This window comes from Oncorhynchus kisutch, linkage group LG25 (assembly GCF_002021735.2).
Source record: "Oncorhynchus kisutch isolate 150728-3 linkage group LG25, Okis_V2, whole genome shotgun sequence".
NCBI lineage: Eukaryota > Metazoa > Chordata > Actinopteri > Salmoniformes > Salmonidae > Oncorhynchus > Oncorhynchus kisutch.
Window position 1 is genome coordinate 25636832 of NC_034198.2, and position 26910 is coordinate 25663741.

The window sequence follows — 26910 nt, forward strand, 5'->3', positions numbered from 1 at the left end:
CAGATTGGACATTCTATAATTATCACCAACACTATAAGTAAACATATTTGACATTTTGATTTGTTTACATTTTCTAAACATACACACTAAATGTTAAATTCAAGCCACAACTAACAGGTACTTGTAATCAACACCTTGATAATGACAATCGAGAGTAGCCAACCAACTGCAGTAAAGGCCCTTTCACAGTTTTTGGCACATGCTACCATCTTCACTATCCCCCCTCCCCTCTCTTCCCACACCCAACCGCCAAAACACAAAGTCAAACTGAAAACAGCAGTGTGCAGGCTTTCATTTCTTTGGGTACAGCAGTCTCGGGGCTCTGGAACGGTTGGCTGTGCCGCCGTGCCTGCAGGCCCCACCCATTCCTCTGTTCCATAGAGGAAACAGAGATGACAGTGTGCCAAGTCCTCTGGTTCCTGTGGCAGAGACCCGCCGCTCTTGCCCTCCTGTCTCTCCCCTGGCCTGGCGCACAACAGGCGACTTGCTCCCTGTTGTGGCCATGAGGATGGGTGCGCCCTGCCCGTCACGCATTCAGCCACCACAGCCCCCACGCGGCACCTTCAGTTCTGGCCCACTTGGCCTTGACCACAACCACAGAGCCTCTGGGGCAAAGAGACTATATTTACCATTAGGGCACATGAAGCCATGCCATAATTAAATGGGTAATTGGGGACTGTGAAACTCAAAAGGGAAGATGTGTTGCTGTTGCAGCTCCTTTGCCTCTTTCTAGGCTGCTTTTTAACTTACATGCACATATATTCTTCATTTAGCATTGTGTATGGGGGCCAGATTTAAAGACCTTGGTACCAAAATTAATCTTAACCTTCCATAACTCCACATCTGAACCAGCAATCTTCAGGCTAATGGTCCTCCTCTAGGCTACCTGCTGCTACACCTTTGACATCATACTAATCGCAGCTAAAACAAATCCCTGTGGGTTACTCATGGATTCAGTCCACTGTTTTCCATAATCAGAATATATGAAAAAGTCTTGTGCAGTAGTGCTCTAACCAGCATAGTTTCCCTTCATGGTGACTTCACAGGACTTTCATTGTATTTAGTCTAAAAGCCCATCTAGCTCAGTATCATACTTAACCCCGTGACATCACCGTATCAACAACATGGTCCTTTTCTCCTTTCTTTTTTTCTGGAGAAATCGAATCTCTTTCCTGCTCAGTCTATATGTTGCTCTGCCACCAAGGTCAAGACATCTGTTTATATAGCTTTGTTTTTAATTTCAGCTTGTGCTTCATTTTCTACAGATAAGAGGAAAGAGCTGTGCTTTGACCACTTTGACCAGGGAATGTGAATTACCACTTGTAGCAGGTGTTCTCCTTGTCAGGAATAGGGAGGCCCTGCATGGTACACCATGCATGTCATCACCCAGCTCAGATAGACCCAAACACTCTCTCCCCATGGGTAGCCCCAGAGATTCTCAGTGTAAGCCTAGCGCTGCTAGCTGCCTTCTGTCGGGAATGTGGCAGCATTCTAAACACTGATAATGGCAGTGGAGCATGGCAGTTGGTTTTGATAGCATTGGATGTTGCTCTTGCTCAGGGTCTATGACTTCTTTTGAAATATGACATTTTGAAAATGATGACAATCACATCTGCGTGAATAATCACAGTAAATTACATTGAAATGATAAAATACCCTAAGTGATACTTGATATAAATACATCAACAAAGTCAAGTCATCTCTCACCACATCTCTGAAGTGATGCTTTAGAGTTTGCTCAGATTCAGAGTAACTTGAACACTACCTCAGATCCCACCGGCCCCACACTAACATCTTAGCAAAGGGAGAAAATGTAGGGGTAAGAAAGTGGGGTCAATTGAGCCATTTAAAAAAAAAAAAAATCTGCATCTCTATCAAGGGAAATACAGTGTTCTTTCAAACAATGATCTACATATATTTCAGGATATTGTGTATCCATGATAATAATCAGTATTCATGTAAAAAGTATATAAATACAACAACAAAAAGTGCTCTCTTGGCACAACTTACCCCGGGCATGGGGTAAGTTGAGCTACAGGCCAGGGTAAAGTTAAGCCGCCTACACATTTCTGTACCAAATGAAATATTACCACTACCCTTATAAAACCATGTCTATTTTTATTTCCCAAACACAATTCAACCCAATCACAATCACTTTAAAATAATTTAAAGCATATTTTAAAACACAGGTTTAACACCTAACAAACACTTTGTACTTGTTAAAACACTTTTAACATAGGCCTTGTTGTCATCTCATATCCCAAGCGATAATGCCTTGCATTACACCAGGGAAGAAAATACTTCAATTTGCTCAACTGGCCATTGCCTCAACCATTGGCTCAATTTACCCCAAGGCAAACATTTGGACTATATTAGCCCACACAGCTACAAGGATGCACTTTTATGCTAGGTTTAGGACCTCATATTGAAGCTTATACAGACCTCAACTGACGTATGGAACAATCTTAAAAGTATCTAGTTAAAATTTTCATGATGCTTGTACCTAAACCTAACACATTAAATAAATTTGCAGGACCCAACTTGCTTACCACTTTTTCCATGTGGTTTCTTCCCTCACAGACATTAAATGATGACCTCTTCCTAAACATTTGGTCAAAATGACACATTTTGTGTCTGGTTTCCTAGAAACAAGGGTGGCTCAACTTACCCCACTCTCACCTATCCCTTCTTATTTTGGTATGTCAATGCTTACTTTGGGATTTCAGATGCTAAACCAAGTGAAATGTAACTGCTCCCTCAGGTCCTCTTTCACCTACTAAGCCCTTTTTCCTCTCCTTGTGACGCATATCCTCTCCTATTGCAACCAATATCTCATACAGTTACATGACCTACATTTCTCCAAGCCAATCCAACTGATAGTGAGGTTATGGTAACACAAACTGTGTTCACAAAGTTCAACACAAGTCAGTCTAATATCAGACACATCTACTGAGTGTGTTGGGCTGTGCTGCTCTTAACAGGACAATTCTGTAAGATGGTCCCAGCAAGGCATGTCCACTCAACACTGACAGTCAGGGGAAATCAGGATGGGGGTTCTGCCACCTACAGTAAAAACAGAGGCGCAAGACAAATCAGAATAAAAATACATCTCAAGGCACTGCAGAATGAATGGATGCAGCTTGCTCATGCAACAGTATAACAAACGCAGACACTCACCTAGGTGCCAGGTGATATCTCCTCCTGTTTGGATGTGTTGATCTTGGTCTGTTGTGTTCTGTGAAAAATATAAAATATAATTAATTCTGAATGATATATGATTATGAATAAAAATCAAGTTAAACATTTATTTTTATTTTTTAAACATTACATTTTAGTTAGCTGGTTGAAAGTCATTCAACCAACAACAGAATCAAATTAGGTTGCTACTGCTTTGTTGTTGGCTGGTTGGAATAAACCTCAATGGCACTACACCCTGGCCCAGGCAGCAACCTGCAGCTAGTGGCCTGTCTGTAGCCTACCATGTGCCTGTGCTCTAGGACCTCTGCTCTGGGGTCTGTAGTGTTGAGGAGAGGGAAAATGCTGTCCTGATGGGGATCTGGTCTGGGGTCTGTAGTGTTGAGGAGAGGGAAAATGCTGTCCTGATGGGGATCTGGTCTGGGGTCTGTAGTGTTGAGGAGAGGGACCATGCTGTCCTGATGGGGATCTGGTCTGGGGTCTGTAGCGATGAGGAGAGGGACCAGGCTGTCCCGATGGGGCTCCTCTTTCCCTCCACTGCTCGCTGTGATCCACATGCTTCCCTGAGGAAAACACCACACAAAATATTTAAATGCTCTTTTAATTATGAGTTTGAATCTTGGTATAAATATTCCGCTGTGGAGACGAAACATTAAGAATCACTCCAAACACAAACCATACAATTCTGTGCTCGCAAAGCGCCACCACCATCTCCCCACAACCCTTGGGTAATGATTACTGGTTGGGTCTAAGACATAAATTGAAGACATACCTTTGTGTACACTGAATAAAAGGAGTAAAACTTATTTTGCAGCATATGGGATCTATAAACTCAGGACAATACTTGTATGAAAGAGAGAGACTTAAAGTGAACATTGGCAAGGAGACAATATTTTTTTTTAAATGTTTAAAGCCCGTTCTTAAACATCAGCCACACACACACACGCACGGTCGTGGTGGCTCTGTTTTTGTCTTGTTTTTACTTAGCCACTCTAATGATTAGAGGGGCCTCATTATGTTATTAGGGTAGAATGTTTGTTTCACCTCAGAGGAACTCAATATTCTGGGAGCATAACAATGTTTTACTGAAAACCATTGTAGGGCTTATTGTAGGGCTGTGACGATACCAATATCTCAAGATTTTTTCCATGGCAAAAATGAAAACACGAAGCAGACAAAACTCTTTGTTCCATTTAAAAACCTGCTGTGTGTCAAATATTGTGCGCTATAGCTAGGAAAATAAATACATGTGACTGGATGACAACATAACGATGTCTGTTTCCAACATTAGGCCTGTTTTCCTAAATAATTTAAATCCGCTTCATGTTTTGTTTCCTTGCTACGATCCTAAGGAGTATCAACATACTGCTATCGTCCTGGCCCTACTAAGCATGACAGTTTTGGACAAGTTCCCATTCCCATCTATACTTCAACACTTATTTTGAGTTGTTAGATTTTGTTTACAGAACTAGTCGCTTATTCCAAACTTAAGCCCCCTTTCCACACTCAATATCTCATAGTATTTATGGCCCACAGAAATAGGGTATCATACATGAATTCAAATACTGTGTTTGGACAAAGAGCAGACATTACAAATCAAATCATAGCAGCCCAAGCAAAAGCAACCAAAGCTAAACAAAATGTAGTTCATATTTCACGTGTTGTTCAATGTCAAGAGAACAAACAGATGGAGAACATTTTTCCGTCCGGGTTCTTTTAATCTCCAAAAAGAACCACAGTACGCTGGATGCCAGATGAGCAGTGGGGGTTGAGGACTTTGTAACAGGCTGGTCCTGGGATGTTATAATTTGGTTGTCTTGTTATGTTACCTAATATAGATCACATCCTATAAAAAGAAACCCTGAATTATTCTTGTTATGACAAAGCATCTTGAGGAGCCAAAATGATCTTCCACTGGAACTTTGCCAATGGACTGAGGCCCAGATGGATCTTATTATAGACTGTAGAGACTACTGGGTATTGTTCCCCCACAAGGGGCACCAACAGTCCTACATGGTAGAGTACACATTCTCTCAACTAGAATTCTTTCCTTTTATTCAGAACATATGGATAATAATGATAGGCTGACTCTCCGAGCGTGGAAAAGAGTAGCAAATGTCTTTGCCTCAGTAATCAACCAACATTGCAGGATAACTTTGAGGAGGATCCATGTTGTCATGGAATTTTTTTTGTAAATAGTATAAACATATACAAATATTTTGTAGATACAGTATATTGAACAGTGATTACCCACTAACTGGGCAGAATGACCTATTAATAGGACATTATTAGCACGAATGGACTGTGTTTATGTAAATATGTGTGCATTGTTCACCGACACTCGAACCTCAACATGTTTCATTAGTAAAATGAATGGGTCTCTCACCGGGATGTGTTATCCGTGGTCTGGACTGGATGGTCTGGCCACGCCTGCTGCATATTCCCAGGACCAGCTCTCTCAGAAAACGGAACAGGGACACCCAGGATGCCTAAACAAGATGAGCCAAGTTCAGTAAGAAAAACACTTCCCCGCTGAGTTTACACACAAGGTAGGGTTTCCCCTACATGATTTTGACTTTATTGGTTTCAAAGACAACTTTGGAGCCACAATGTCTGGAAGTTGCTTTTGGGGCCTCATCTGAGGATAGTCACCACAGACATAGTAGCTAATAGCTATAAATCAAACCTAACACCAGTTATGGTAGCTCATATCTACACTAAACAAAAATATAAAACGCAACATGTAAAGTGTTGGTCCCATGTTTTATGAGCTGAAAGAACATATCCCAGCTAATTTCTCAAATTTTGTGCACAAATTTGTTTATATCCATTAGTGAGCATTTCTCCTTTGCCAAGATAATCCATCCACCTGACAGGTGTGGCATACCAAGAAGCTGATCAAAAAGCATGATCATTATACAGGTGCACCTTGTGCTGAGGACAATCAAAGGTCACTGTAAAATGTGCACAACAATGCCACAGATGTCTCAAGTTGAGGGAGCGTGCAATTGGCATACTGAATGCAGAAATGTCCACCAGAGCTGTTTCCAGTTAATTTAATGTTAATTTCTCTACCATACTCCGCCTCCAACGTTGTTTTAGAGAATTTGGCAGTATGTCCAACTGGCCTCACAACCGCAGACCACGTGTAACCACTCCAACCCAGGACCTCCACATCGGGCTTCTTTACCTGCAGGATCGTCTGAGACCAGCCACCTGGACAGCTGATGAAACTCTTGGTTTGCACAAACAAAGAATTTATGCACAAACTGTCAGAAACCGTCTCTGGGAAGCTCATCTGCGTGCTCGTGGTCCTCACCAGGGTATTGACCTGAGCGCAGTTTGGAGTCGTAACCGACTTCAGTGGGCAAATGCTCACCTTCGATGGCCACTGGCACGTTGGAGAAGTGTGCGCCTCACGGAAGAATCCTGGTTTCAACTGTACCAGGCAGATAGCGTGTATGGTGTCATTTGGGTGAGTGGTTTGCTTATGTCAACATTGTGAACCGAGTGTCCCATGGTGGCGGTGGGGTTATGGTATGGGCAAGCATAAGCTACAGACCACGAACACAATTCCATTTTATCTATGTCAATTTGAATGCACAGAGAAACCGTGACAAGCTCCTGAGGCCCATTGTCGTGCCATTCATCCGCTGCCATCACCTCATGTTTCAGCATTATAATGCACGGTCCCATGTCACAAGGATCTGTACACAATTCCTAGAAGCTGAAAATGTCCCAGTTCTTCCATGGCATGCATACTCATTCAAACATGTCACCTATTGAGCATGTTTGGGACGCTCTGGATCGACGTGTACGACAGCATGTTCCAGTTCCTGACAATATCCAGCAACTTCACACAGCCATTGAAGAGGAGTGGGACAACATTCCACAGGCCACAATCAACAGCCTGATCAACTCTATGTTAAGGAGATGTGTGGTCACACCAGATACTGACTGGTTTTCTGATTCACACTCCTACCTTAATTTTAAGGTATCTGTGAGCAACAGATGCATATCTGTAATCCCAGTCATGTGAAATCCATATATTAGGGCCTAATGAATTTATTTAATTTATTTCCTTATATGAACTGTAACTCATTAAAATCTTTGAAATTGTTGCATGTTGCATTTATATTATGGTTCAGTGTATAATCAAACCTACCACCACTGTTACAGTAGCTTATAGCTATAATTATTCCTTCCGCCATTACAGTAGCTAATATCTATAATCAATCCTACTACCACTGTGTACACTGACTCACATTGCCCTCCAGCAGCTCCTCCTGTGGCCTCCCTGAGTGAGCCAGCAGGTACTTTGAGTGGAAGAGCAGGCCGTCAAAGGTGTTCCAGGGCATCAGCTGTTCCATGGGGAAGGGGCATCCACAAGCACTGTTGGCGGCCACCAGGTGGGTCAGCCCTCGGACAAACAGAGAGCCCAGCTGAACCGCCCGGGGCTCCACATGAGAGACCTGCAGAGCAGATAGAAATAGAATCAATAGAGCTCACATGATTCTCTATTCTACATGACAGACAACCATATCTGTTCTACACCATATGTTTCTATGGGAGTGTTCTGTAATGTATCGTCATAACTGTATAGCATGAAGACAATAGAAGAGTATGCTATAGCACATACATTATGGAGCCAGACAAGTTACAGTAAATAAACTCTGCCCCAGAGAGTTGATCTGCACAGAGAGAGGAGAGGCACGGGTAGCAGCATGACAAGAGCAGTAGCTAGCTAGCCAACAGGCAGATGTTCCCTGTACAATTCCCTACATATTAAGTAGGACAGGAACGCTAAAATTTTTAATTTGGCTCTGTACTCCAGCATTTTGGATTTGTGATCAAATGTTTTATATGGAGGTGACAGTACATAATGTCACCTTTTATTTGAGGGTATGTTCATACATATCTGTTTTACTGTTTAGACATGAAAGCACTTTATGTATCTAGTCCCCCCCATTTGAAGGTATCATAAGTATTTGGACAAATGCAATTATAGTGTATTAAATTTAGTCAAAAGTTTAGTATTTTGTCCCATATTTCTAGCACACAATGACTTTCATCAAGCTTGTGACTCCACAAACTTGTTGGATGCATTTGCAGTTTGTTTTGGTTGTGTTTCAGATTATGTTGTGCCCAGTAGAAATTAATAGTAAATAATGTAGCCACACAAGGATGTCTTTTTGGAGTCACTTTTATTGTAAATAATAATAGAATATGTTTCTGAACACTTCTACATGTATGTGGATATTACCATGATTGCGGATAATTATGAATGAATCTTGAATAATGAATTGTGACAGAGGCCTAAATAGCATACCCCCCAGAAAATGGTAACAACCCCTGTTTAGGTAATGGTGAGAGGTTAGTATATTTTGGGGGCATGATCTTTGTGCATCTGCAATTTTACATAAAGTGCTTTAACTTCTAAATGGTAAACCGGATATTAAAATACCCTCAAATAAAAACTGACATTCTGTATTGTCACCTCATATGAAAAATTTGATCTCAAATCCTAAATGCTGGAGTATAGAGACAAATTAAGTTTCAGCTTCACTGTCCAAATAAATACGTAGGGGAGTGTATTTACCCTCAGGTCTCACCTGGTCCCTCCCATAGGAGATAAGAGGGCTGATTAGGCCCTGCCAAACACATCAGCCCAGAAACCTGCCTGCCGCCTGCTCCCCATTCAAACACATCAGCCCAGAAACCTGCCTGCTGCCTGCTCCCCATTCAAACACATCAGCCCAGAAACCTGCCTGCCGCCTGCTCCCCATTCAAACACATCAGCCCAGAGACCCGCCTGCCGCCTGCTCCCCATTCAAACACATCAGCCCAGAAACCTGCCTGCCGCCTGCTCCCCATTCAAACACATCAGCCCAGAGACCCGCCTGCCGCCTGCTCCCCATTCAAACACATCAGCCCAGAAACCTGCCTGCTGCCTGCTCCCCATTCAAACACATCAGCCCAGAAACCTGCCTGCCGCCTGCTCCCCATTCAAACACATCAGCCCAGAAACCTGCCTTGCCGCCTTCTCCCCATTCAAACACAGCTTCAGCTAAAGCAAACTAAGAGAGAAGAGAGATCAAGCTAAAAAGGATGCAGTCAGCAGCCTGTGCCTTCCAGGCACACTGCCCCTAAACAAAGCACTCATCCCATATCTAAACACACATACAGGCAAGCAAGGGAAGCTACTACTTTGGGGCTTGTTTAAAACAGAGTATAGGCCTAAACTGGCCAATTTGACACGTAGTAATTTGACAATGTGTGGCTACACTTTTCCTGTTCATTGGTTGAAAGTGGCAGTTAAGTAGGAAACACATACTTGTGTGTGGGATCCCTGGCCAATTAGAAAACCAGTTACAATTTTCCTTGAACATTTCTAAACTTAGTCAAACCTCCTTTCCAAAATTTTGTGTTTTTTACTCTAAATGCTGAAGTAAGAATACTAATCTCCAGCCATGGATCCACCCTCAGTGAAGAGGGTAAAAGTTGGGAAGAACCATGTATTTTAAGTAGATGGGTGCAGCTGTCCTCACAGCAACTTCCCCAAAGCATAAACATTCAAATCTTTTCCAACCAGACGCCTGAGACAGCCAACACTCCTGGGGGCACCCCTCTGTGTTCAGGACAACCGTCTCCTGTCCATTACACAAGAGAGGATCTTACCAGTGTGTATTTGAAACAGCATCGCACATCCCATTCTGCTGTACAAGCTTAGACGAACAAGTGTCTCATGACCAGGGTTGCAAAATTCCGGGAACTTTCAATAAGTTCCCCGGTTCTCCCGAAATCCCGGTTGGAGGATTCCCGGAATAAAGAGGGAATAAGCAGGAAATCTGGAATCCTCCAACCAGGATTTCTGGAAAACCAAGGAATTTATTGAACGTTTCTGGAATTTCACAACCCTACTCATGACTAGTAGAAACTAGGAATTGTCTCATTTGGAGCCCTTGCTGTTGAATAAAAGGGTTTATTGGTGTGAGTGTGGATGAGGGCTGAATGCGGGCTCCCAGCAGCTCCCTAATGCAGTGGCATCCCCTGATCCCCAGCCTGAATGGACATTCCCCCAGTATGAGAAAGCACTGCAGGGGGAGAGAGATTAGAGAGAGAGGAGAGAGATAGAGACTCTCCAGGGGTATCAGGCTGCTCCTGGAAAGTCTCCTGCCATCTGTCTCCCCCTCCTCCTCTCACTGACCCTCCCCACCCCTGGCCTTCTGAGATTTCAGGCAGATGTGACATACTTCCCGATGGGATGCAACAATGGTGTGGGGCAACAGGTGCGCGTGGAGCCCTAGAGTAGGAAAGGCAGACAAGCTTACACACACTCTGATCTGTCCAGCAGCAGGCGGTCCCCACCCCGCCCGGCCCATTTGCCTCTCTCGCTCCCTCCTCCAGTCCACCCATTCAACACCTGCTAATGTGCACTTACTAAATTGAAATCTCCCCAACACAAACAATCACCCCATATAGTCTGGGATCTAGTGTTACACAAGCTGGAGTTTACTGAAGCTGTTATATAAACAAACACACAAAATCCTTACAATGTTCAATGATCACAAGAGAAAGAAGAGTTACACATGATAGTGTGCACAGTGAGTCGATTTCTATTAATATCAGAGTAACAGTAACAATCCTGATTTGACAAGAACAGAGAAACTGACTGCTAGCTTTAAGGAGGAAGCTATGGAGGCACTGTAAATCAGGAGGTGGCTTCCTGAATGTCTCCCACTAAGCTTTAATTTGTCATTGCTATCATCCATTATCTCTACTGTAAGTAGCCACTATCAACCCGGGCCCAGGAAAACCACCGCCCGCTCTGGGCAGCTGGGGCAGAAATAGCAGGCATAGTAAGGTTTAAATTAGGGTGGGGAGCTGCAAATAGCTGCTGTGGTCAGTGTCAGGGACAGCTTGGAGTCCGTCGCCAAAGCATCGCTCTCAGGTTCAGGCCACAATTAGAGCAGTTTGGGCAGGAATGTCGCAATGCAACCCAAAATTACACCCCCACCCCCAGCAGTTTCTCCTGCTACATCTTCTTGCATATTGAGAGAGTCAACCGAGTTTCTTCTGTGGGACTTGCTGTATCGTGGAAAAATGGCTTTTTGACTATCCAATTCTCCCAGCCTCATTCTCTTGTTGTTGTCTTGGGTGTGGTTAGGGATGCATTTGTTTGAATGTGTCTACACAGTTGTCATGTAAGTGAGTGAATAATGCCTGCCGGTGTGGAGACAGACATTCACAAGACTTAGGGTGGGCCAAATAAAATCAGTGCACCCTACCTGCTATTGTCTCTCAGTCTGTTGTCAGTAATTTGCTATAAGCCAATCTTCCTCCATCCGACCTTCAACACACACTCTGAGGCCTTTGTCAGGCCATTATCTTAAGTGGTTGTTTATTTGCAACCACCTCAATGACTGGGTAGGAGCCATATGATCATGGGCTATACACTATACACTCTCCAATCTAATTAGCAGGTTGTCCTCACATGCAAAATTAGAAGACTTGGATGAGTAGTATAAAGATGCAGAGCATATACTGGAAAGACTCCAACTTTCTTCAGTTTTTCGAAAATAGAAGGGTCCCACTTTAAAACAAACAACTTGAAAAGCTAAATGAAGTCTTCAAACTCTGAATAAGGCCTACGTAGATGCTACACAAATCATTTATAAGCAAATGTATAACTATATAAGTAACAGGTCTTTATATCTGACACTTTCAGAAATGTGACAACCCTTTTATAAAGCATCTATAAAGACCTTAAATGGTTTGTATGAAACAGCCAGAGGACACTAGCGTATCTCACTCACCCTTGTGTGAAGCAGTTCTGTGTAGGATTTGTACCTGACACAGATAGCTTGGCTGAGATATGCATCTATGTCTTCCAAGGAGAGGTGGCCCACCTAAAAACAAGCATGAGAAGTGTTCTAGTCTGAGGGTAATGGAAACACAGTCTTGTATACAAAACAAACATCCAAGAATGAGAAATCACTGAGAAAACATGAAAAGGGCATTATGCATAGAGCACCCTAAGTGCAGCAGTAGACATAACTATTGTTCCTTATCAGACGCTGATAGCTTCATTGTCTAGCGAGAACCACAGAGAATTTTTTTGAATCAGAGCATCGGGGGGGGGGGGGGGGGGGGGGGTAAATTATCTATGTGATAATGTCAGTCCTCTTTTCATAACAAAGTCCAATAATATGAGCTAGAGCAACGGCAACATTGTAAAACCCCAGAGGGGAGACTGGTTCATGTAGACTAACACTCTACTGAGACAAGAGACTGAAGTAAAGGCAGACGGGAAAAAAAACACTTCACACTAAAACATAGTATTTTCCCCACCTGCATGGCAATGTAGGTCACAAGGCACAGCACAGCCATCAAAGAGCCATCCAGACGATCATGCTCCACTGAGAATTCATCCAACTCAAATATAGCCAAGAAGGTGGAGATGCGGAGGCATTTGGTTTCGGAGTCCTTCCCAAACCATAAACGCTTCAAATCTGATTTTCCAACATGGTGAGGAAAGTATTATTTCAAAGTGAGATAAATCTATCTACAGCACTTTGCATCAATTTGCAATCAACTTCTTATTCCACACGAGTGGTTAAATTAATGTTAAGAATTCACAACATACCAGAGTGGTTCAGGGGCAAGGGAGAGACTACTTTGGGGTCCTTTAGTGGGTTTCCAGGAAAAACAAACCATTCCCTCACAGTTGGGGCCTGTCCACTACTGTCTGAGAAAAGATGCATGATAAGTGGCAACCTGCTTCATTGAGTTGGTGCCTGGTAGTAAAACAGACAACAAATAAGAATGCAATGTTGTAATAACCATGTAATATTGTAATAAGAACGTAATAACCACGTAATATACAATACCTGGATTTGTGGGTAACAGAATGCCGTAGATGCGTTCTCTGCAAGATTGATACACAATTGCCTGTGGAGTGAGCTCAGCATCCTCCCTGTCTTCAAGTGTATTACTGCATTCCACCACACCATCATACAGTACATTGTATACCATAAAACACTCTGCTCGCATGTGCTTTTCTTTGGCTGCCTGTAAAACAGGACTCAAAACTATCATCATATTGTTTGGGCTTTTTATGTTATCTCTTTAAATAAAACTGCAACAATGTATGTCTGCTTCTTATATTGAATTACCTGGAGGATGTCAGGACTCAAGTAGCTCTTCATCAGACACACAGGGCTACGAGGAGAGGTATCACTAATGTCCCATAGTGGCTGTTGACCAGGAAGTAGATAGTACTGTACTCCTTTCTCCAGAACCTCTCTATCTGTTAGAGGCAGACAGCTAACACCATGGGCTCCCTCTCTGGACAGCTTGTTGCTACTGATGAAATCTGCTACAGCATAAATCTTCTCCCCTTGAGGTGGAGACTGTGGATATTTCCTCCTGTAAGCTGCCAAGGCATCACATCGCAGCCGCTGCATCCGCTGCTCTGGCACCACGTCATTACCAAGGAGACACGCGAGCAGAGGGAGCTCACTCTTCTGCAGTTGGAGGGCGTGGCACAATTTGTCTGTGGAAAACAGCACGGTGGTCATGGTGTCTAGCCTTAGCTGAGCCACAGACAGATAGGGGACTGAGTCATAGATGATGAAGTCTGTGTCCTGCCCCAGGATGCCCATACAGTTGTGACGGAGGGCAAAGCTGGCGATCTCATAGTCGGCCTCGAGAACAGAGCACCAGGTCTCCTGGCCCAGAGACTTGAGGGCAAAGCGAGAGAAGGTGGCCAGCCCTGAGGGGAGGCAGAACAGCTCCCGGCCAGGCTGTTGACCATGATACTTTAAATAGTGGAACACCCTGGCAACCTCCTCGTTGACCTTCAGTCGCCGATTCACCCACTCCGCCCGTTTTTCTTCTTCCACTACCCCGTCGAAGAAAAACACAAGTCGGATACCTGCAGTCATGAATGCACCCACAAACTCCTTCAGGCAATGCATATACTCTTTCCACTGACCACCATACACCCAAGCTTGACAACTGTACCAGTGCCTCAGACAGGCCATGCCATCCACCACCAGTGTAGGAAGAGGGGTGCTACTGCCCTGTTGGTGACTGTTGACATGCTGCCTTGCCATCTCCCTGAAGTCCACCATCACACAGGTTTCTGGACAACATTTCTCCATAAAATACTGCAAGCCTTTTACACCCATTCCTGCTACAAAGACAAACCAATGAGATAAATACGTTTTAAATAGTGTGCTGAGCTATTCTGAAAGGAGCAATATTTTACACAAGCTCATACCAGTCAATGTATATCATTCAAGTGAATTAATGACTGACTAAATGCGTAATGCTCACAGAATATTCAGGGAAATAATTTTCACAATAACTTAAACAGTTTCAAAGGTGCACGCTCACTTTGCGCGCGCTTAATTGTGCCTCCCTGTCCATGCATTTCAGTCTGCAGGACTTGCATGTAACAGTAGCTACCTAAGCTAGTTAAACAACCCCTGGGCCTGGCAAGCAACTATGGGTTTGGACTGTATTCAATGTATTGCAGTCTGCATAACTGTGTGTACGTGATGCACCAAATAGCCAACCTTAATGTGGTCTTACTTACTTCAGCGTTAAGATAACGTAGCAGCATGTGTGCTAGCTCGTCTTCAGCAGATAGGACCACTTCCTGTTTTGAACTGGACGCGGAGTTGCGTCAGCACGTAAGAGCCAAAAGCACACGTGCGCGCAGGGATACCTTTTACACTGTTTATTTTGTTATTTTGTTTTATTTATTTAACCTTTATTTAACTAGGCTAGTCAGTTAATAAAAAAGTATTATTTACAATGACGGCCTACATCGGACAACGCTGGGCCAATTGAGCGTCGCCCTATGGGACTCTCAATCACGCTCGGTCGTGATACAACCTGGATGAAGACTGTAACGTTCTGCAACAAGGTAACTCGAGTCTGCAACATTTGTTTCGGTTTTTGAAACATCACCAGAGTATCCGTTAGGGACCTTGCTACATAAAGCTTTAACCTATTTAATAAGAAGTAGGCCTAGGTTATGATTCAGGCCTAGCTTAAATGTTGTCCCTCTTCATACCCTAATAATTGTTTAACCTTTTGAAATAAAGTTGAGGAAAGCGTTTAATCAATAGTGAAGTTGGTTAACTAGACATAATATTGAATTGATGTTACGGCCTACTGCTTTTGAGGAGAAATAGATCATCCAGGAGTTATATTACTGCGCACACAAAGCTCTATCTTCTATTGTGTCAGTGTCTTGAAAAGTGTGAATGGGTAAGAGCATATGCGGGCTGTCACCACAGGTGCTTACATCTGTTCATCTCTGGGCAGATGCTCCCAGGGACATGGGGAGCCATTCTAAAGGGGCACCGCCCCGTTAAATCCACCATTCAGTGGGATGGCGTTGTGTCGTAATTCAGATTGCAGAATTGGGGTGAGGGGCTCATAACAACGGTCTGATGGTATTTTATCGCTGGAGCTCCTCCTGAGGGTGAAATAGCGAAGGTGGTTGGTTTTATGGGGGTAGGGATGCAATTGGCTAAAAACAAAAAAGACTGCAGCATACAAAAGTCACAACAATATTTTCTGCTAACTTATTAGGCCTATTTTAGCCTACCTTAGGCTATGTATTTATTTTAGTTGTTAATACAACGATGCAAACTATTTTGCAGTGCATACTTTAATTTGTAGGCCCAGAGGCCGTAATATATGCTATACCTCTAATCCATTGAATATGGGGTTTTCTCATGCTCATATGCTTACATGACTAGGTTATAGGCCTAGGCCTACGTCTTGATATTGCAGTGTGGATCACCTCTAACCTTTTATTGACTTTCTTCACCCCCCCCCCCCCCCCCCCCCCCAAGGACCCACCCTTGACACACAAGTTTTCTTTAAATACCCAGAAGAGAGGCAGATGTTCTCGGTAAAGCACGCGACTGCCCACCACTCTGCTAAAGAATTCTAGAGTGGCTCAGCAGTACAAATCCGTCCTAAAGAATGCACACAAATACAAGCGCGCACGCACGCTCTCACACACAGACCCACACAAACAAAGTTACCCCAATCTCCCCCCATCATGACCCCAACAACATACAGGGCACAAAAAACGACCTCTTTGAAATGTGTTTTTGTCCACTCACAGAGCAGCTGGCTAGAGTAATCTGACTTCTTGAAGACAAATTCATCCCATCTCGTTCATAGAATCACAGGTAAGAACACGGGTAGGCTATTGTCATTAAAATAGGGGTAGGGCCAAAGCGAACAGATGATTTGCTATTGAGTTTCTGTCGTCATGGGATGATGCTCCGCTGTTGCCTATCCTTCATCTGGAAGCAATCGAGCCACGCGACAGATTCTTTATCATTGTAATCAACACAAGCCTTTGCAGCATCACACAGGATGCCGACGAGAGATCCATTGTCCTAAAATAAATCTAGGCCTGGAGGTTCAGCGCACTAAACAAACTACGTCTTATGTCTGTACTCCAGTTCAGTTATATCACTGAGGGAAACGATGGAGAAAAGAGATGCCTCAGCACATCTCACCTGTTGCCTGCATGCCTATTTGACAAAGCAAAACGTTAGACACTTCTTTTATTAACTGGTGTCTGTTGATGTTGTTCAAAACAATATACATTCATGTATTATTTACAACTAATAACATATTTATGCAACAAAGTTATAACAGCAGGTCATCATTTTGATCCAAAGGAGCAATTGCCATACCGCGGTACATCAAATAAGGTCCTAAATTGACGATTGGGTTGTATCAGTGTACTGTTAACATAGCAACTCAGGCGTTGGCCTATCTGGTCGTTATGGTGTGATGTTCACATTGTTTATGTTCCCACGAGCAATCTATCTGGAAAAAGTTCTGGCTTCCCTAACCATATGGTCAGAATCATACCGTTGCAGTCTCTTTAACATGCTTCCAGTCCAATTTGGATGAAGACTGCAATATGTAGAGAAACAGTAGAGACATGCAGTTGAAGTTGGGGGGGAAACGCCATTTGGTGAGGAGCAGATGGTTGGCTTGGGGGGCTGTCCGCGTCTAAAGGCGTGTCGTGCCCTTCAGATAGAATCCCCAAGGGCTCCCCCTTGTATTCAAAATCAATGAAAATTAAAGCGCAAAGAAAAGATGAATAGTCGGACCTCGAGTCCCTCCTTTGTTCATTGGAGCTACTGGTGGGCAGGAGTTAAAGTACAACAGCCCCCTATAGAAACACTTAAGTTAAACAGTCTCCCCATAGTCCACCTTCAGAAAGAAGGGGGAGTTCGAATAAGGAGCTTTCTGCTTGATTTAACCAAGACAGAATCGCGTGGCATAAATTAAGTTTGAAAAGAATAAGTGTAGTGAGCATGATTCTGAAGGATTTCACCATGCCTTTCAGTTACGCTTTGCTGCAGTAATCGAGAAATGTGTGCCACGTCAATATAATAAATCTCTGATAGAAGACCGATATGATGATAGAAGTTTGCGGGAAGTGGTGAATGCGTAAACCTCAAGCACGCGGAATTGCGCACACAGCAAAGACCTGTAAAAACGTGGAGCCACATCCTTCGGATTACTGCATTGAATCAACTGGTTAAATAGAATTCAGATCTTAGAACACATATGGCCATGTAGACACATGAATAATGGTATTAGTCATAGTGTTTAAATGTTTTCTCTCCTAATTTTCCTTTCGGCACAAAGGTAGGCACCTATTCCAAATCTTTATTTGGATGTGTCATATCTTGAACATTATAAGGACTGTAAACAAAAAAACATCAGTCAGACATTATACACACAATGTCTTAGTAAATTCAAGAGTAGATTAAAACACACGAAACAAAAACTTTGCATAATTGCGCATGGGATCAACGCTTTCCTTGTATTTAAACTCCGCTCAAAAATGTAAATGTCGTTGTTGCCACCCGCCAGAAATTGAAATGCCGTTTCAATTAGCGTCCTAATTAAGACCACCCCGACACACACACACCCTCTCAGTGTCACCAGAGAGAGGCAGAGTAATCAGCTTAGAGCCACCAATACAAATGATGTCCTCTTTCACATGACACAAATGTGTTTCTAAAAGTTTCAGCAATGAAAAAGAATGGACAGTTTACCAGATTTGATAGGCTAGGCCTAGTTGAAAAATCTCTGTTGTTGAATAATATCGAAATAATCAAAAAAGGGATGACCTTTTTTCCTGGAATAGCAAACTACTTGTTTTTTTAACTGGACATTGTTGTAGGGACGGCAGCGTGCGCCGAGGGGAGCTCTTTCTCCCTAGTACATTGTGGAGAGAGCAGGTGCTGCTGCCTGAATTAACATACAGCTGAGAGAAACAAAGAAGAAACTTATTCTTACCCCCGCACAATAACAAAGTGCCTTAATGACAGCCACGCGAATGACACACACCAGCTTAGTTTTTACTGCCCAGTGTATAAGAATGGAAAATTTATACATATATGCTTAAAGTCAACACAATATTTACAGTTGTAAAAAATAAATAAAAATGAAAGCATTCACCTGTTGATGCTAAAAGTTTTCAAAACTCATAAAAGTGTTGAGGAAACCCATGGTACATGCGTAAAGTGCAAGCATCTACATTTGTGTAGTTTGGTTATATTGAATTATATCGAGATAATATCCTTAGTTTTGGGCAAGATTTTTCAAGAGCTATGGGAAAACCTGTTTAGGCTATAGTTGATCGTTTTTTTCCTTTTGATTACATGTAAATTCATGTTGACCATTAGTTTTACATTGTGGTTAAATAAACAAATTGTAATGGTGTGAACAAACAGTTTATGTTGGCAAACAATAACAAAATAAAAAAATGAAATCAAAAGCAAAGTTTCAGAGAAAATGGGGATGAAAAACGGAAAAAGAAGTTTGAAATAATCGTACATTGGAGGCCTGAGCTATTTGGAGCGGGTACAAGGAGCCTACATGGGTCTTACGATGTGGAGATGTTCTGTGATGTAATTTGAGGTTTATGTCAGAGAGGGATGTAAAGGATTCTTGAAGGTTAAAAATTTGTTGGAATGTAAATGAGAATGTTTTGTTTTGTGCCATGGGGAAGGAGGGTTGCACATTTTACAGCTCAGTGACCATTTGGCGATCTTTTGAGAGGGAGGGTTTGAAAAGTGTCCCTTTGTGACAGCTCGAGCCAGATTGGGGAGTAGCTCATTTGCATCTCATTACTCTAGCAGCGCAGTCTGTATATAACCAGCCGCAGACTGACTGGGATATCAGACACACGCATAGCTACATAGGGAGAATAACCGAGAAAGCCTTGGGGAAGTGTTTTGGATCAGTACAACTTTTTCTCATTATCAATCAAGGGGAAATAAATAAAACACAATCAACCCTAAAATTGGGTTGTCTCCTTTGCACCCTCAAATCAGAAGTTGTGTTGAACTGCATTATCTCATAACTGGATTGGAATTAACGCCTTGGCACGGAATTTCGAGTTTATTCCCACATTCTTCGTCGGGATTTTTTCGTCACCAGCACCACTGTTGAGGATTACATTGTACTGTAAACTTTGTTCATGAAGATACACTGAGAAGCATCGAGATAAACTCCAGTTCCATTCAAAACGTCTGAAGACCTTCCGATTTTTTAAATTGGGACTTTTGATAACGGAAAATAACTTTCTCGATGATTTTCTGAGCTGGGTCATACATAAATTGCCCAGGCTCGTGGACATTTAACTATTTATTGAATATTCTCACCACAATGGGACGCCAGTCGCTCGCGATAGCTGTCATCCTTTGTGTCTTGATATGCCAGGTATTGCGAATTTGACTCTCCCTTGAATTGATTTGTAATTTAAGTGTAGGCATATTCATTAGTCATGTGTACATTTCGAAAACATATTACAACCTTAATGTTTTTATTGTGTTTTTACAGGGTCTTGGTTCAGGCGTTTTCGAGTTGAAGTTACAAGAGTTTCTCAACAAGAAAGGAGTGACAGGCAATACAAACTGCTGCAAAGGAGCCTCTGGGATTCAGCAGTGTGAATGCAAAACGTTTTTTAGAATCTGCTTGAAGCATTATCAAGTTAACGTAACACCGGAACCCCCTTGTACCTATGGCGGTGCGGTGACTCCTGTCCTCGGATCAAACTCCTTCCAAGTGCCTGAAACAACTGCAGAAGCATTCGCCAATCCTATTCCATTTTCTTTTGGATTCACGTGGCCGGTGAGCGTTTCAGCGCATTTTTGTAAAATTATACAACGTCGGCTTTGTCAGCATGCTCAGGGCTCACCACTTATGGGGGGGCATTGACAATGTCAGTAACGGTCGTGAAATGTAGCCTATATTAGGACAGGAGGGGGACTTGGGCACGTTTAACAAATGTTATCAGGGTGGGAAACTTCACATCCTCATAGATGGCATATAATTGCCAGCTCTGCGTGAAATTCCGAAACGTTTCATTTTACAGCTATGAGTAAGTGTGAAAGTGGTTGAATTAAGTGTGAAGCCTAAAGGTGGCACACCTCTATTATTAGGCCTAACAGATGCCAACCTTCACATGTGAAATAGACTGATGTTTATGGACAGTGGTGCCTCAGCATCTTATAACCCTTTTGGCACAGTTGTTCATAATTAGATTTTTTCTCCTTCTTTTTTTTCTCAACAGGGGACATTCTCTCTGATCATTGAGGCCCTACACACAGATTCCGATGATGATCTTTCAACAGGTAAATTCCATAGAGTGCAACAGGTCACCAAACAAATGTACATCATCATTAATTGTAAATATGTATCGGGATATATGTACTAATTCCTGTATTCACAATTTTCAGATAACCCTGAACGTCTGATCAGTCGCTTCACCACTCAGAGGCATCTGACAGTGGGAGATGAGTGGTCCTCTGATTTACAGACTGGTGGAAGAACAGAGCTGAAGTACTCCTACCGATTTGTTTGTGATGAGCATTACTACGGGGAGGGCTGTTCTGTTTTCTGCCGTCCACGAGATGATGCCTTTGGTCACTTCACCTGTGGGGAACGTGGTGAGATCATCTGCAACTCAGGATGGAAGGGAACCTACTGCACAGAACGTAAGTAGACTGCACCCTCCTTACTTTTCCTTTTCCATACTTAGCCTACTTTAACATTTGTTGTTCCATTTTTCTTTTTCTTTGACAAAAGTATTCTTAATGTGGTTAATTTGCAGTCTTTAGTCAGAATACATGATGTGTTATTACCAAATAGTTTCACTTATCAAACATTTGGGTTGCAACAGGTGTCTATGCTACTGTTTAGGCAAATTTAAATGAGAGAAGTTTGCCGAATAATCACACGCGTGCCATAGATTAAATGTAATGCCTGATTGGCTACTTGGCAGTGCGCTTGGCGTTGATTGGCTTAGTGCGGTGAGGCATTGTTGGAAGCGGGCAGCTGCTGAGTGAGAGTAGACAATGGAGCAGCTGTCCTGCACTGGCACCATGTACACCAGCTGTCCACTCTTATCTGCACAGACTCGGGGACATTAAGGGGAGGGGCTGTATGAGCAGAAAAGAAAAAAAGGGACTTCTGACCCATAGTTAGGAGAAAAAGAAGCCTTTGTGTGTGAATCTTTTGTGTGGGAGCAACTGTGTTAAGCAGAATGTTGGTCCCCCTGGTGACAAGGGGAGCGTATTTTCTAGGTAATGGCTAATGGGGCCACCAGTCCACTGAAATGAATTAGCCAGTGTTTACTGAAAAGGGCCCATATGAAAAGAAGCTATGCTGGTATAAACACATGTTCCAATGAGTTAGATTCCCATGATTCACGTGTGATGGTTTCTTTCATTACAGCGATCTGTCTTCCTGGTTGTGGTGAGGAGCACGGGTTCTGTGACAAGCCTGGTGAATGCAAGTAAGTCCCAATGACCTGTCCAGCAATGTGATAAACACCAGTCAACAGGATCACAGTTTGGTATAGTTTCATATATGCCAGTATCTAACAATTTGCATTGTGTGTGGTTACAGGTGTAGAGTTGGCTTCAGTGGGCGTTACTGTGATGACTGCATCCGCTACCCAGGATGTCTTCACGGCACCTGCCAGCAGCCATGGCAGTGTAACTGCCTGGAGGGATGGGGTGGCCTCTTCTGCAACCAAGGTGAGTTCTGTTTATCTCCCATATGCAACTGACTAGTGCTTTTCTTTCATTATCCACCATATTCAGACTCTACTGGTCTTGAGACAGCATACAGTATCTGTTCTTTAAGGCACTATACCAATCAGGTTCAGAGAATAGGACACTGCAATCCGAACTTGGTGAAAACATTGGTGGGGGGTGCTTTCTTCGCCTCAAAATAAGTCGTAAAACATCCTGGATATCACTGTACATTAACTCTCAGAAGACTAAGCCACATGTGCCATTGTCTGTTTCAGATCTCAACTACTGCACACACCACAAGCCCTGCATGAATGGAGCCACTTGTACCAATACTGGCCAGGGTAGCTACACCTGCTCCTGTAAACCCGGCTTCTCTGGGGCCAGCTGTGGGATTGAGGTCAACAAATGTTCTGACAACCCCTGCCGGAATGGGGGAAGCTGCACTGTAAGTAGTTTGGCTGAGCTGCCCCTCATTAGTTACATTAGAAAGCATTTCTCAGTGATGTAATGTCACATACATAGTCTGTGGTTCTTCTATGCTAGAGCTGGCAAGCATTCCTTCTGGTGAATGTAGCATGTTGATAACAAGTTAATAACAAGTCGTTAGGGAGTTGTAACTTTTGCTAAGCAAGTGCTTTGTCTTTCCTCTGACAGGATCAAGAAAACACCTACAAATGTACCTGCCCCCCTGGCTTCTATGGCAATAACTGTGAGCTCAGTGCCATGACCTGTGCCGATGGGCCTTGCTTTAATGGCGGACGCTGTGCTGACAACCCAGAGGGAGGATACTACTGCCAGTGTCCTCTTGGCTATGCCGGATTCAACTGTGAGAAGAAGATCGACCACTGCACCTCCGACCCATGTTCCAACGGTAAGCTGAAACAAAGTTCTCTAGTTCTGTGTTTACCAGTTTAATCTTTCTACTGTAAGTATGAGGACATGAATGAATACTGGAACAGGCGGTTAACATGTCTTTCTAATGTCTCCAGGTGCTCAGTGTATGGACCTTGTGAACTCCTACATGTGCCAGTGCCCTGAGGGCTTCTCCGGAGCTAACTGTGAGGACAACATTGACGAGTGCGCCAACTACCCCTGCCAGAACGGTGGCACATGCTCGGATGGCATGAACGATTACACCTGCACCTGCCCACCTGGATACACCGGCAAGAACTGCAGTTCGCCCATCAGCAAATGCGAGCACAATCCCTGCCACAACGGAGCCACCTGCCACGAGAGGAAAAACCGCTACGTGTGCGCCTGTGTGCCAGGCTACGGCGGCCATAACTGCCAGTTCCTCCTGCCAGCGCACCCCCAGGGACAGCCCGGGTTAGAGGGAGCTGATAAGAGATACTCTGATGACCAGGACCAAGGCACATTCCCCTGGACCGCGGTGTGTGCTGGGATTATCCTGGCGCTGCTGCTGCTGGTGGCCTGTGCCGTGCTGGTAGTTTACATACGGGTCAAGGTGCAGCAGAGGAGTCAGCAGGGAGACAACCACAGTGAGAGTGAGACCATGAACAACCTGGCCAACAACTGTCAACGACCTGACAAGGACCTATCTGTCAGCGTGATCGGCACGACGGGGGTCAAGAACACCAATAAGAAAGTGGACTTTCACTCGGACAATGCTGGAGGAGAGCAGAATGGCTACAAGTCCCGATACTCGTCAACGGATTATAATCTGGTGCATGAGCTGAAGCCAGAAGATGTGTCGAAAGAGGACCAAGATAAGAGCGAGGCAAAGTGTTCCGAATCAAATTGTTCCGAATCTCTGTGTTCGGACAGTGATTTCGAAGATAAACACAGAAAAAGTTTAAAGAGGTGAATATCTACACATTTGGATATAAATTATGTGCCACATATGGGAGTAGTCATGCTTCTGTCTGAAGAGTCTTGGTGAATGTTGATATTAATGTATTTATTTTTCTTGTGTTCTCAGTGACGCCTCAGAAAAGAAACGTCCAGAGGAGTCAACATGCAACGAAGCATCGATGTGCAATGACACAAAGTACCAGTCAGTCTACGTCATATCAGACGAGAAAGACGAATGTATCATTGCGACTGAGGTGAGTTGTGTTGGCTCTTTTTCACCACTGCTAATATCTCTTTTCAGTTTGCATATTTTGTTTTCTCTGGTCTGCGAATGGCTCAACACTCTGAAACTAAAGCATCTTTCCCTCTTGTCTTTCCCAGGTTTAACCCCACAGCTGAGCTGTAGCTCGTCTTCTCTACAGGAGGTTTTACTCCGGTGAATGCTGCTCAAACCCAGGGGGAAGGTTTCCCTTCGTGTAACTGCTGCTGTGAGACTAAGACATTGAAAGTGATATTCAGAATGAGCTGGTTCTCAACTGAAGTAAGCACAGTGACTGCAGATAAAAAGGATGTTGGACCACACTGGCCCGCGCTCTCACAAGTTATGTTTCCCAGGAACGTGCGTAATATGGACTTGTTGCACTGCCTGTGAGGACAGTTTTTTACCTCATTGCACTATGGAGGGTTGCTTTTTAATATGTATTTAAACATACACATTTGAGTTAATTACTGTGTATAATGAGTATGCACTGACTGCAGTGTGTATTTGTAAATCCTTTGAGCCAGTCTTCTGAATTGGTTTAGAGAGGGGAAAACACTACCTTCAAATTTGTTAAAATACTGTTGCTTTTTTCTCAAAGATGTATTCTTTTAATTTAATTACATTGTGTTCCATTTGTTTGTGATTTTTGTAGAGTACATTTTGATATAATTTAAGTTCATTTTGTTTGTTTTGCAAATATGTATAATGTATATAAGGCACTTCAGGTCAATGTGACTTTGTTTTCCAACATAAATGTATTTAAGAAGCATTGTACAGAAGCTATTGGAAATGTTTTATCACTGTTGCCCATTAAGGAAATCAACTAAATATTTTTCCTAAATAAATAATGTATGAAATAATTAACATAACGTAGAAGTGTCTTTGTGATATCCACATACACCATAACATGTCACCCAAAACATCCAACATTTGAGTACTAGAGAGTTACTTCTCTTGCGTTTTATCTTTGACATAGAGTACATGCACACAATGTTTGACCTCAAGTTCTCTAAGTAGTCTCACTGCAAACTTTGTGAGTATTCTTGGCCTGATGCAACATGCAACTGTCTCCCTGTGGTACCTCACTAAGTGAGACAAAGACACACCCGGTAATCACAAAAGACTACCCTCATCTTGATGGCAATTTATTTTTTAGGAAGAAAGAACCCTCTGTCAAAAAAATAGCCCCCCCCCCCCTGGAAAATGTGCTGGTCAGAGTTTTCCAACTTTGTTTAAACCTTAGTCAATGTCATTTAGTAAGGCTGTTAGTGATAGTGTACAAGTAACTTGCCCTTTGTACTCGTCAAATACTTATCTGGTCCACACTCAAGGAGAAACCAAACTAGCATGACAAATGGTTACAAATATACACTTTTGGCTTTTACACTATACAATATACACTATACACTTTTACACTTTTGGCTGTATCCAAAGGAAAACACTTGGAAGAACCCTTTTTGGTTCCAGGTAGAACCCTTTTGGTTCCAGGTAAAACACTTTTGGCTTCCGTGTAGAACCCTTTCCACAGAGGGTTTTACATGGAACTCAAAAGGGTTCTACCTGGAACCAAAAAGGGTTATCCTATGGGGACAGTCGAACAGCCCTTTGGGATATGAAAGCAGGAAGAAAATACATCATTACTATATGCACAGTATGTAAGTCTTTCTTTATTCATTCATAATCAGTCTTTGAAGCACTGAGTGAACAGTGGACAGCTGAAAACTAGACTGAATAACACATTGACTTGCAGCTGTCCAGATGGTGACTAGAGAGACACCCCATTCCAGAATTGGGGAGCATGAGGCAGATACAGAGTTATGTTTATGTTCAATCAGTTTTCTATTTGATAAATAGCATTCACCTGTAAACATGCAGATGGATGCTATTTACACCTAAGAAATTGATCGATTAACTGACACTCTAAAGGTTCACTCTAAAGTGAAAAATGAGCTCCTCTAGTTCGCCGACTGAACAAAGATCTGACTGCAGCAGTGGCATATAGATGTTATATTCTGACTGGGTAGTTGAATGTGTACTGTCAGGTTACTCACTGAAATGATAAACAAGCTCTTGAATCAAACAGCTGTGAGAGTGTTGGAGTTTTTTACTAGCAACTTCAATAAGGGACGAGGAAAGTCAAACTCATGCTCTGACCATTTTAATGATGTGGTACAGCAAATGTTTATCAACCAGACCTGCTTTATAAACCTGCTATTTTAATCACAGTATTTCCCCAGGTTATTGGTAATGTATGACAAGCAATATTTTTGAGAACTCACTTTCTAGTTCATTTTGATTATTTCTTTATTGCGAAAGAGATGTTGCTGTCTTGAATAGGGTTAAAACGAGGGAAGGTCAATAGCAGCATTGACTCTCTTTGGCATTTCAATTCTAACAACAATAATGAAAGTGTAAATATTATTCTCTTCCCTGGAATGTGCTGTCAAATACAAAGCAGAGTGTGTCTCTAAATACATATCTATTTTGTGCTTTATAAATGTAATAGAAAGTCTTCTTAGCCTTAGTTAA

At 42.9% G+C, this 26910-nt stretch overlaps 2 protein-coding genes across 3 annotated transcripts; one reads left to right on the forward strand and one right to left on the reverse strand.

The window, feature by feature from the left end:
* Positions 1–2102: 2102 nt before the first annotated feature.
* Positions 2103–14893, reverse strand: fam120b (family with sequence similarity 120 member B). Of its 2 annotated transcripts, none has more exons than XM_020460241.2 (11): positions 14798–14893; positions 13371–14392; positions 13086–13266; positions 12842–12943; positions 12547–12707; positions 12012–12104; positions 7461–7667; positions 5582–5684; positions 3480–3758; positions 3178–3235; positions 2103–3063 (listed from the first exon to the last, which is right to left on the reverse strand). In XM_020460241.2, the coding sequence occupies exons 2-11, from the start codon at positions 14385–14387 to the stop codon at positions 3033–3035; spliced, it is 2232 nt and encodes a 743-aa protein (XP_020315830.1). In that variant the 5' UTR covers positions 14388–14392; positions 14798–14893; the 3' UTR covers positions 2103–3032. The 2 variants fall into 2 exon arrangements, with proteins under 2 accessions (XP_020315830.1, XP_020315831.1); XM_020460242.2 differs by having other exon boundaries at positions 13371–14389; positions 14798–14872.
* A 4456-nt stretch (positions 14894–19349) lies between these two features.
* On the forward strand, positions 19350–25241 carry dldh (dihydrolipoamide dehydrogenase). Its single transcript, XM_020460275.2, has 11 exons — positions 19350–19986; positions 20107–20397; positions 20840–20900; positions 21006–21263; positions 22003–22063; positions 22177–22307; positions 22583–22752; positions 22962–23178; positions 23297–24128; positions 24247–24373; positions 24501–25241. Exons 1-11 carry the CDS (start codon positions 19933–19935, stop codon positions 24504–24506), a joined length of 2208 nt encoding a protein of 735 aa, XP_020315864.1. The 5' UTR covers positions 19350–19932; the 3' UTR covers positions 24507–25241.
* Positions 25242–26910: the final 1669 nt, after the last annotated feature.

Excerpts from the sequence above, each read along its gene's own strand:
- dldh (XM_020460275.2), top strand. The coding sequence starts at position 19,933 with ATGGGACGCCAGTCGCTCGCGATAGCTGTCATCCTTTGTGTCTTGATA. Across the intron at positions 19,987-20,106 it reads TTTGTGTCTTGATATGCCAG|GGTCTTGGTTCAGGCGTTTT; the intron begins GTATTGCGAATT and ends GTGTTTTTACAG. Across the intron at positions 20,901-21,005 it reads CGATGATGATCTTTCAACAG|ATAACCCTGAACGTCTGATC; the intron begins GTAAATTCCATA and ends CACAATTTTCAG.
- fam120b (XM_020460241.2), bottom strand. The coding sequence starts at position 14,387 with ATGGGTGTAAAAGGCTTGCAGTATTTTATGGAGAAATGTTGTCCAGAA. Across the intron at positions 5,685-7,460 it reads AGGAGCTGCTGGAGGGCAAT|GCATCCTGGGTGTCCCTGTT; the intron begins GTGAGTCAGTGT and ends CATCTTGTTTAG. Across the intron at positions 3,759-5,581 it reads ACCACGGATAACACATCCCG|GGAAGCATGTGGATCACAGC; the intron begins GTGAGAGACCCA and ends TGTTTTCCTCAG.